This window comes from Quercus suber, unplaced genomic scaffold (assembly GCF_002906115.3).
Source record: "Quercus suber isolate HL8 unplaced genomic scaffold, Cork oak 2.0 scaffold_291, whole genome shotgun sequence".
Lineage (NCBI taxonomy): Eukaryota > Viridiplantae > Streptophyta > Magnoliopsida > Fagales > Fagaceae > Quercus > Quercus suber.
Window position 1 is genome coordinate 2,010 of NW_027069747.1, and position 11,996 is coordinate 14,005.

The window sequence follows — 11,996 nt, forward strand, 5'->3', positions numbered from 1 at the left end:
TTGCTGGCATAAAATTTCGGGCTTCAATTGATTTGTTAAAATGCCCTTAAAGCCAGTCATACCAAGTTACCGACACCAACGATGTTCTAAGATTATGGTGTTTTGCCTTACATCCGGCAGTTTCTCTACATTTTTTCCAACAATTATATTTTCTCAATAGCTTTTTTTTAAGGGTCATATTTTTCAAATGGTAATATTTCTTAATAGTCATATCTTTCAAAAGGACTTGATAAATTTCAACATTAACATAGATTTGATAAATTTCAAATTACATCGAATTTTACCTATAGAAGTCTAACATAAATGAACAGAAATTTCAAATTACAATAAAAACCGAAGACATAAAAATTAATGCGAGCATAAAACTTAAAATTAGATGATCCTATGACTCGCAATATCGTTACCACAAGTGCTCAAAGAGATCTGATTGGAGTTTAGAATGAGTTTCTCTATTTCTAATTTTTTTCATGGGCTGCAATGAACACCGCAAATTGAATAAATTCTTTTGTAGGCTCATGGGACACTGTTGTAGGGATGCTTTAAGGCACGTTTTCATAATCAAAGTCTTCTACTCCATTAGCATCACCTTCATCTTCAATTATCATGATATGCAATATTATGCATGCCTTCATAATGTAATCAAGAGTCTCTATTCTCCAAATGCACGCTATACATCCTTCCTTATTGACTCCTGAGTTGTAGCAAAAAGACTTCTCTTTCTACCTTGTGGAGCTAGAAACCACGATGTGATGTTGATGCCCTCTCTCTTTTTAATCGTTCTTCTTCCAATGCAAGAAGTGCAATTATTTCAAAATCATCATCGGAATCAAAGACATTTAGAAGCATATTATGTGCATAATTTGTATTACGGCCCACGGAAAAAAATTTCCCCAGTTACTGCCACAAAAAAAAAACACAATTATTGCATCGTGTGTGAATAATTCACATATTGATACTTAAAAAACCATGCAATATTCATGTATTAGATGTTATGTTTAGGATAGATTATACATTTAGAGAAGGCATATGCCATTCTTTGGTCAATAAATTTTGCAAAAAGAATTCCTAGTTTGTTGAAACATGTCTTGGTGCATTAGATGTGTGCTAAACCAACATCCACCAATTAGCAACTAGGAGCTTAGTAAATATAATATGATCATTTGAATTTGGAAATATTAAAAAAATGCATATTGTTGACACTCTATTTTGCAATCTGCATTTAACATCACATGAAGGGTAAAAGGATAATTTCACATTGGAAATATGCATTTTGATTCTAGTCACTAGGAGCTTAGTAACTAACCTCCACCAATTAGCAACTAGGAGTTTAGTAAATATAATATGATCATTTGAATTTGGAAACATTAAAAAAATGCATATTGTTGACATCCTATTTTGCAATCTACATTTAACCTCATATGGAGGGTAAAAGGGTAATTTTGCCTTGGAAATATGCATCTTGATTCTAGTCACAAGATCCTTAATTTCATTTCATCAAAATGATCTTGATGTTGTAACGATCAAATCGAATAGTCATAAGCCCTAATTAGATCATCAGATTGAAAGTTATCATTAAATCAAGTTTTAATGGCCGAGATGCACTATCACAAATTGAGTCTGACTATATGTGATTATAAACAATTGATTCCAATTGGTTATAATTATAATCAATTTGAGATTAATGATGTGTCATAATTTGATTGGTTAGGACTACATTTTATGGTAAGGTTGCACACATCTAATTAATTAGATAGTTAAAAATTAATTATTCAAAGAGTAATTTGTGCAATTATCTTTTAATTAGAGTAAATTTGGAATTAATTAAGTTTGAAATGGGAGTCATTGGAGCTTATTAATGTTAATTGGGAGCTAATTTAGGACTTATTAATGTTAATTGTGCTGAAATTATTTTCTAACAAATGACCTTTGCTCACCATTTCGTTGATATCTCTCATAATATTTTGAATCTGTAGACGAGGTTAATTTTCCTAGAAACTAGATATCTAGGGCTTCAATTTGAGCACAATAACAAGACAATTCCACTTAGAATTGAGTAAGATATGATTTTTTGAAGTTAGCTCTACAGGCTATTATAATAGCTACGAGAAAACCAAATTTTGCTTACTTTTCACTCCCACCAATCTCTACATTTAATGTACTGGATTTCTTCAAATGCTAAAATAAGGTATAGGTTCATGATTCTTTGTCAACCTTCATTAAATGACCTTCCATTCATATTTTTTCCACCACTACTATATAAACCCCCCATCTCTTCCATTCCAACGCAAAAAACCACACTCTCTTCTCCTCTCTTGAGTTCTAGTGAAGTAAAGTAGTCTTGTCATATCTTAGTATTGAGTGAGACTTACTCTCCTTCTCCTAACTCTTCTTTTCCTCCACCCTTAGGACCTCTACCAAGAGTCTCCTCTTCCATCATATGGATCTTGCATGAATGTATAATCTATTTCCTTAACTTGTTTTTTTTATGTTACCATGATGAGAATTTAGGATTAAAACATGATAGTAATTATTTAAATTCCCTTGAATATGTTTGGATGTTCTTAAATATTCTTATGTGTTCTTCACATGTTCTTAGTTGTTCATCACATATTCATGCATAACACTAGTTTTGATCTTAAATCCACATCAAAAACATGAAAAGATGTTTGTTTAATAATTCTTTCAAATCCTTAAATCTAGAATATCACCATCCATACACATTCGCTAGAATTTATTTTTCAATCCAAATGAAAAGTTTAATAAATTGAATTAGGGTTTATTACATGCACACATATTAAATTCAACATGCAAATTAATTGATAAGATATTGGATGATGTGATATGAATGTTAGTCACTATAGTCTAGAAAACCGGTTTCATTGAGCAAGGTGGGTGCCTAACACCTTCCCACCTTATAATATAGCCTCCGAACTTAAATTAAGAGTTGATAGATCAATGTATATCCTTGTAATTTTCAATTTTTAGATTGTAACTAGAAAACAAAATCATGTACTTTATCTTAGATTGTATCTAAGACCAAAGCCATGTAATTTTTCTATTATCAATGTAAATTCAATTTCAAATTAATAAAATGAGAAATTTTCAATTTTGGTTTTCTTATTTATTCCAATAATTAATTAAGTATCGACTCCATTGTAAAACCCTTAAACTAAAGGGGAAATATAATCAGTCGAACCTCCATATTGAGAGGCAATAACACGACTCCCATTAGCGTGGGTTTGGCCAACACACCTAAAAATGGGCCGAGGGTGCGGTCTCTCACAATATTAAAATGGCTCTATCTATTTTCCTTAACAAAATATTCCATACTTACCACAAAAGCAATATCAACATGATATTTCTATCAAAATGCATATTAAATGTTCTGTATTTCAATTTCTTTATCAGTGATTCTTCCTTGACATGGTGCTTTGTTTTGGTTGTGTTGCATAGCATACTAACTATTTTTTAAACACACTGATTTTGCTAACGTATTTACCATCGCTATAGTGCTATGGCTATAGCCCTAGTTAGTCTCACTTGGGAGATTAAAGGATAACCAAATTGTGCCCAAAAGCAGGTTACTTTTGCTTCACAATATGCTAAAAATATAATTGGATTTGTATATTAATGAGGGAAGGCCTTAAGTCGAACAGTTGGCATGCAAAAATAGAGATGAGGCCAAAAAATTTATTAAAAAAAAAAAGAAACTATAAGGGAATCAAATTAGCTTATTGACTCTAATAAGATTAATTAAATAGCTATAGATGAGATCAAGAAATAGAGTGAAAGAGAAAAACATAAATTAGAGATATAGAGAAAAAACCCATAAATCCAAAACTAAATCAAGATAATAGTAATAGCAAATCATGTAAAACCACCAAATCTAGTATAAGGCAATATATTCAAACTTTATGCAAAAAAGCCATGAAATCAAATTTTGGGTACCAATTTTCGTTGTTGACTAATATTTTCAGATTTCCGTTCTTCCTCACAGGTGGTTGAGCCACGGTTTGGGGTTCAGAAAATCTGGGGTTTTGTGAGAGAGAGCTGCATCGATTTTGTACTTCCCCGTTATTTTTTGATGAGAAGGAAAGAGAGATTTTTTTCTAAAGAGAAGAGAGAGAGAGAGAGAGAGAGAGTGCAGAGAAAAGTATTGTAGCAAATCTAAAAAAATATATAAAGATAGAGAAGCTGTTAGAGTGAGTTTTTGGTGTGTTTGCTCTCCAAAATTGGGTTTAGAGAACCTATTGGAGATGCTCTTAGTCTCGACACTGTTTGGTTTCACCAATTTTCATTACTCATTACTTTATTTCCATTACCCATTACTCAAATTTGGTGAATCCCACACCTAAAATGTGTGTTTGGCCAAGTTTTATTTTCAATTTTCATCACCCATAACTTAACAAAATGAGTAATGAGTAAGTGAAAATGAAAACAACATTTCTATGTTTTTGAGTGATGAAAATAGAATTATGATGGCAAATTTGCACTCAATTTGTGGGGCCCATGGTCTGTGAGTTGTCTAATCCTTGCCAACCCAAATTACTCCCCTAACAGCTTTCTTCTCTCTCATACTAGACTATTTGTTTTCTTTGTTCTTAGTTTTCTTTCTTCCTCTTCTCTTCCCAAGCTGCTCTTTTCTTTCTTTCTTCTTCACATTGGTTTCTCCACTCTCGTCACTTTTTTTTTTCTTTTCCTTTTCATGTTGGGTTTTTGGGCTTGGTTTCTCTTTTCTTTTCTTATTTTCTTTCTTTCTTGTTCTCTCTCTTTTTTTCCCTCTCTTCTTTCTTTCTTAGCATCTTCTCTTTCTAGACTTGTAATTTAATGTTTAGAGTTTATGGGTTTTATGGGATAATTTGTTGTGGAGTTGAAGGTATTGGTGGTGTGAATGGATTTGCTATGGTGGATGGGTTTGATTTTTTATGATTTTTGTGGCGGTGGATGGAGACAACGATGGTGGATTGGGTTTTTGAGAGTTGTGATTGTTTGATTTGTAGGTTGTTAGTGGTGTAGGAGGCGAGGTAGCTGGGGTTTTTTGGTTGGGTGCTGGGTTTGAGATTTTTGCAATACAACAATGATGATATCCAATTGGGTTAGCTTTTAAAAATTTTATTTCTTACTACTTCTGGTTTGTTGTTTTGTTCTCTACTTTAGGCTATCTGATGACTTGTGAAGAGAAAAAATTGAAGAGAAAGAAGAGAAAGAAGAGAGTGAGAGGAATAAAATTGAAAAAAGGGAAGAGAGAGAGAGAGAGAGAAGTCATGTGAGTAAGGAAAGAGAACCGTTTTGACATTAGTCAACACGTGGGCTCCACTAATTTCAGTAAAATTTAAGTCTTTTAGCTGAGAACTTCACTCGAGAATAAGAGCCAAACATAATAGGAATAGATTTAAGAGAAAAATAGAGATAAAGATATGAGATATGGGTTCAAGGAAGTCGACATCGTATTGGTATTGGCCGTACTAGGGAAATATACTATACCAGCCATTAAATCGGTACCTGTACTCCTCCAAAACGTATTGGAAAAAAAATACCGAATTGTATTGGCCTGTATTGGCTCGTACTGGCTGATATTGGCGTTTCAGCCTGTACAATAAAAACAAATAAAAAATTAATTTTTTTTATATTTAATCTATATATTTATTAATGTACTTAAGTTAATGTGTAGGCTTATAAAATATGTAGATTTTAAATTTTATGTTGACAAACATAAAAATTAATAAATTCGTACTTACATAAATAATACAAATATATATCTATGTATAGAAATATATAAATAGCGGCAATCTTGAAACGGTACACCGATATTAACCAGTACCAAAATATTTTGTCCCTTTGGTCAAGCTAAAACAGTATCTTGTATGAAATTGACTCTCTTTCTTGGGTTAGAGTTTTAAGTGATGAGAAATGAATATTGAGACTGAGTTTTGAGTCATTTTCAAACTAAACACGGCCTAAATTTTGTAGGTTTTGGGGCTTGGCTATGTGGGTCCAAATTGGACCAAATTTATAAGTTGATTTCCATGGGCAGTATATATGGGTTTGGGGTTTAAATTGCTGGCACAGGCTTGTAGGTCTCAGGGCTTTATTTTGATTTGTTAAAATGCCCTTAAGCCAGTCATACCAAGTTACCAACTCTAACGATGTTCTAAGAATATAATCTCTTGAGTCTTTGACTCTTTTTATAGACTTCCTTTTCTAATCTTGGCAAAAACGTGATCAAACGTAAATTCTAGAGTCATATTTGAACTAGGAAATCGAAAAATGAAACTAATTATTTCGTGGTCTTTTGTCTAGAACAAATTCGTTCAACAATTTGATTATGTACTAGTTTTTGCAATTTGTGTGTGCTTCCTTCGTGCTAACAGAATTTGATAGAAATGTTATGTTACCCCCACCCCTTTGTTTGTTTGATAAAAAACTGATTATACCACCATAGGAACCTCACTTTCACAGTTTCACATAAGGATAAACACAGGCCAATTATTATATATAAACTGTGTTATCACACAACAAGCCCATAATAGTGTCAGCAATAAAAATCAGCTTCGTTCCATTGGTCCCTTCTCCTTCACATGCTGAGTAAAGCCCATTTCTGATCAGTGCGATATTTAGTCCCTGACCTGGTCCTGTTACATGCTATTATTACCAGGCCACTGAAACTGAGGCACCATTTTGTTTTGGTCTTTCTACATTTTCTGGAAGCCCACTAAACCAGCAAGATAACAATTGAAAATTACTATTTTCTTTTCATGTTTCCCTGGTAAAAGTAAATTTTCATCTCAAATCTCAAATCTTTTTTTTTTTTGGTGGAATTTCATCTCAAATCTTGGATAACTGTTTGAAGTTGTATGGTTTTATGACGAATGACCATCATAAACTGGCCTGAAAACAAATACTTTAGACATTGGGTCTGGTACCCCTTTTTATTAGCAAATTAAATAAACACGGAAAACATATTATTTTATTTCACTTTTAAACCATATGCCCCAAAATTTTGGTTTTTCATTTTGGTCTGGCAATCCCTAAACTCAAACTTCTTAGAATTAAAATATATATATATTTCACTAAAATTAGGCTTGATGATGTGGTAGTCACTCGTTGGAATTTTTTTTCTTCCCCTCCCCCTACGACCATACTTATAAAAATATGTATAATATTAATAATATGGTTCCCACAGATTTTTTTTTTTTTTGCCTCTCCAATTTCCTCAACTAGATTAGCGCTTTTGACTTGAGTTGTATGTCTGCTTTCTCCAATAGGAAAAAAGGATTTTATGTCACCATTACACATTTAATGACATTCACATGGGGGTTAATACTAATAGAATGTTTGATTTGTCACAATCCTAATATCTAAAAGTCTCATTGCATAAATTGAGAGTTTAACAACCAAATTAATACGCACATCAAAGTGTAAGAGTGACGTTCCTAAAATTATATCCATCTATTTTGAAATGAGTTGATTGAATTTCGCCATATCATCAATAACTTAATTAGATACCAAAATGGTAATAATCAACATTTACATGGCAAAATTCAATTCACTCATTTTAAAATGGATGAGGGAATTTTAAGAACTTCATAGTTGTTGAGGACAAATTTTTCACACCACATGACTTCATTTCATTGACGACCCACATCACGTCAACACTATCATGCATTTTTGGGAAAATCTCTTTTAAAGCCCAAAAAAGTTCATATTCACAAAATGATGCCGAAGCCCATGGTCCAAAACTAATGGCGATACAATCTCATCGAAGCCCATAGTTCGAGCTCATGGCACAACATTTCATTTTCGGCTCATGATCCAAGCTCATGAGTCTCATTGTGGGAATTTTGGGAGTCGTGGTTTGGAGGGTCAAGAAGTATGTTCAGTAAAACTCCAGTGGTTCAAAATTGATAAAGGAAAGCATGTTACTTGGCATGTCTTCCCCAATTCCTTGAACTTTGACAGGTCAGTGTGCAATAGATAACATTTGGTAAGTCTCTCATATCACATAATACTTAAAATGATGAAACTCCCCATGCTTTTTACATAAAAATTAATGTTCATCATATAATATAAGTTTAAAAATTTAATTATAGTATTTCATATAAATTATATTATTATCATCTAAATCAATTCCAAACACTTAGCTAAATATATATTAGTATCTCATATCTAGCATTAAATACTCTCTTTATTTTCCAAGATTTGGTTAAAATACAAAAAGACTATAATTACATCTCTAAAACTTCATCAAATATCAATTAACTAGTCTATTACTTACCAAAATTATACATGGACTAAACATATAATTTTTCCAAGAGATGAAACTTAGCCAAAAATACCAAAAAAGGCTCCAGCAAAAGCTGCAACAGCTTCTGCACAAGCTGAAACAACTCCAACGGAAGCTACAGAAGCTTAAGCAGGTTGACACATGTCCTAAAATGATGTCATTTACCTATTAATGCACAATCCCAGCAGCTTGCTGTCATACCCGAAAACAAGAGAATCCCATAAAGATTATCTTGCATTTTTTAACCAAATCATGAATTTAATGCCAAGTATTGTCCTTCAAGCAAAAGATGTCATTAGCCAGTTGTGACAGCTGCGATTAACAGCGGTTACAACTATAAAATCTGCCTTGAAGTCTCTATCTTTCTTATTTTCGCTAAAAAACAAAATTCCTCTAATGAAACTGATATGGAAGAATTATAGCAGGTACCATGAGCTTAACCTGTCAGCTCCTGCTTTGGCTGACGGGTCAATCACGACGGACGTTATGGGCTAACGTAACGAAAGAAGGCATGCTGACGGGAGCAAGACAAACCGATGGGCTGAAGGCTCCAGGTCTAACCGACAGCAATTTGAAGCTCTTGGGCTACTCAGTGTAGCAAGAAGCTGACGCCAACTTGGCTGAAGGGGAGAATGCAAGCTGACGGTTTCAAGGCCGACGGTTCTATGAAAACCATGGCTTGGTCACCACGCATGGGTGATAGGGAAGTTGCTTGTATTCCACGCCCAGTATCAGAGTCCTATAAGGAAAGGATCCTGCAATCTACGCTAATGAGGAGTCCTATAAGGAAAAGACTTCTGCTCCAAGGAAAAAGGTCAATCCTCGACTACTATAAAAGCCCCAATACCCTCACAAATCAAGGTACGCATAATTAACCCCTCTTTAGCACTCTAGAGTTGAAAGAAGTTCTAACTTAACCTTCGGAGGGTATTTGGCCGGCACCACATTGGTGCTCTCTGTTAGGTCTTCTCTTTTTTGTTGTGCAGGTGTCGTTTTGAGCGTACAAGCATTGTGCAACTCACTAGTGAGATTTCCGGCATCATCAGTTGGCGCCGTCTGTGGGAAAACGCAACGACGTCGTAATTAAGCCATACTATCGTTTCCTGGACTAAAGGGTTGCATGGTACTCACTCGCTCAATGATGACTACTAATGACGTACAAGGAGAGGAACAACCCACGACTGCCCTCGAGAGACAAGTTCGGACCCTCAGTGCCGCCGTGGAGCGCCTCACCAAACAGAACCTCGACTTGGAGGAACAGCTACGCCAGAAGAATGAAGCACTAAATGACCGACCAGAAGATCAGGAAGGAACTAGCGCTCCAAATAGGAATCAGGAGAGACCTGAGGGTAGTCACGCCCCAAGCAGGCTGGAGAGACAGCACGTGAACATGCCATCCCTCACGGATGCGACTCCACCCCATATTGCCGCCAAGATGCAGGCAATGAGGGAACAGATGGAGGTCATGATGAACGCCTTCAAGGGGCGAGTCTCCAGTGATCTTGACAATCTGGTCAATCGTACCGATTCGCCCTTCACTGTGGCCGTGAACTCCTTCCCCCTGCCCCACAAGTTCCGCATGCCGAATATAGATAGCTATGACGGGGTGAAGGATCCTCTGGATCACCTGGAAACTTTCAAAACCCTGATGCATCTTCAGGGGGTAGCAGATGAGATTATGTGCAGGGCCTTCCCCACAACACTCAAAGGCCCCGCAAGGATATGGTTCAGTCGGCTGACGCCCAACTCTATCAACACCTTCAAGGAGCTAAGCGCCCAATTCACTACACACTTCATTGGGGGACATAGGTATAAGAAGTCCACGGCATGCCTGATGAGTATCAAACAGAGAGAAGACGAGACGTTACGATCTTACATAACACGCTTCAATAAGGAAGCGCTATCGGTTGACGAAGCCGACGACAAAGTACTTGTAGCGGCCTTCACAAATGGGTTGCGGAAGGGCAAGTTTTTGTTCTCCCTATACAAAAACGACCAGAAGACCATGTCGGAAGTACTTTACAGGGCTACTAAGTATATGAATGCTGAGGACGCGTTGCAGGCCCGAGAAGAGAAGCCGAGAAAAAGGGAAAGGCAGGAAGATGCACGACCAGATCAAGGGAGAAAGAGGCCCAGAACGGGAGACCGAAGAGACGAAAGGCGTTCTAAACCTCCGGGAGGGAGATTCACAAGCTTCACCCCGCTGACCGCCACAATAGATCAAGTCCTAATGCAAATTAAGGATGAAGGGGCTCTGACCTTTCCCGGAAAGCTGAAGGGGGATCCTAACAGTCGTTCCAGAGACAAGTACTGCCGCTTTCACCGAGATCACGGCCATGACACAGCCGACTGTTACGACTTGAAGCAGCAAATCGAAGCCCTTATAAGGCAAGGGAAACTGCTGAACTTCGTAAGCAAGGAAAGAACGGATCCAGCACCTCCGGAGCACCCTCCCCGACGAGACATGACCGTCCAAGACCTCCCGTTGGTGACATACGAATGATTGTAGGAGGGATGGCTACCAGGCCGTCCAAAAGGGTCCGAAAGACGTACCTCCGGATGGTTCAAAACGTCCAGTTGACAGGTCCAGCGCAAAGTGTAGCCCAAAGGGAAAGCCCCATTATCGAGTTCTTGAAAGAAGACGCGCAACGCCTTCACCACCCGCACGACGACGCACTTGTCGTCAGCCTACAGGTTGGGGACTACAACTTGCATCGGGTGTTGGTTGACAATGGCAGCTCGGCGGACATCTTGTACTACCTGGCATACCAGCAGATGAAAATCAGCAGGGAACGACTGGTTCCAACGAACGCCCCACTTGTCGGTTTTGGAGGGGCAAAGGTGTTCCCACTGGGTGCGGTCACGTTGGCTGTGACAGCAGGCGACTACCCCCAGCAAATCACAAAGGACGTAACGTTCCTCGTGGTTGATCATTCGTCCGCCTATAATGCTTTCCTAGGGCGACCCACCCTCAATGCATGGAGGGCGGCGACTTCAACTTATCATTTAATGATCAAGTTCCCAACGGAATACGGAGTCGGAGAACTACGTGGAAATCAGATTGCCGCACGCGAATGCTACGTAGCCATGATGGAAATGGATGACCACCTCTAAACCATGAGCATAGAAGAGCGCCGGAGCGCGACTGAGCCAGTCGAGAAGGTTGAAGAAATACCCCTGGATGACTCTATGCCTAGTCAGACAACAAGGATTGGAACCCTTGCGAGTCCCGCAATTCGGCAAACACTTACAGCATTCCTCAAAGAAAATCAGGACGTATTCGCCTGGAGTCACGAGGACATGCCAGGAATAGACCCTTCCGTCATGGTGCATAGGCTGAATGTATCACCATCCTTTTCGCCCGTCCGGCAGAAGAAGTGGGTCTTCGCTCCAGAACGGGATCAAGCCATAGCCGAAGAAGTCCGCAAGCTACAAGAGGCAAATTTCATTAGGGAAGTCTACTACCCCGACTGGCTAGCGAACGTAGTAATGGTCAAGAAAGCTTCCGGGAAATGGAGGATGTGTGTAGACTTCACCAATCTAAACAAGGCATGCCCCAAAGACAGCTACCCTCTCCCGAGAGTCGACACTCTAGTAGACTTTACCGCTTAGCACCAGCTGTTAAGCTTCATGGACGCTTTCTCCGGCTACAACCAAATCAAGATGCACACTGATGATCAAGAAAAAACTTCCTTCGTAACCAGCTAAGGCC

At 37.6% G+C, this 11,996-nt stretch overlaps 1 protein-coding gene and 1 long non-coding RNA gene across 2 annotated transcripts; one reads left to right on the forward strand and one right to left on the reverse strand.

The window, feature by feature from the left end:
- Positions 1–214: 214 nt before the first annotated feature.
- On the reverse strand, positions 215–4,251 carry LOC136071173 (uncharacterized). Its single transcript, XR_010632486.1, has 2 exons — positions 3,949–4,251; positions 215–897 (listed from the first exon to the last, which is right to left on the reverse strand). It is a non-coding gene; the product is annotated as an uncharacterized LOC136071173 (long non-coding RNA).
- Positions 4,252–10,798: 6,547 nt separating this feature from the next.
- LOC136071166 (uncharacterized) lies at positions 10,799–11,398 on the forward strand. The gene has a single exon (XM_065782144.1). The coding sequence runs from the start codon at positions 10,799–10,801 to the stop codon at positions 11,396–11,398; it is 600 nt and encodes a 199-aa protein (XP_065638216.1).
- The last annotated feature ends 598 nt before the right edge of the window (positions 11,399–11,996 follow it).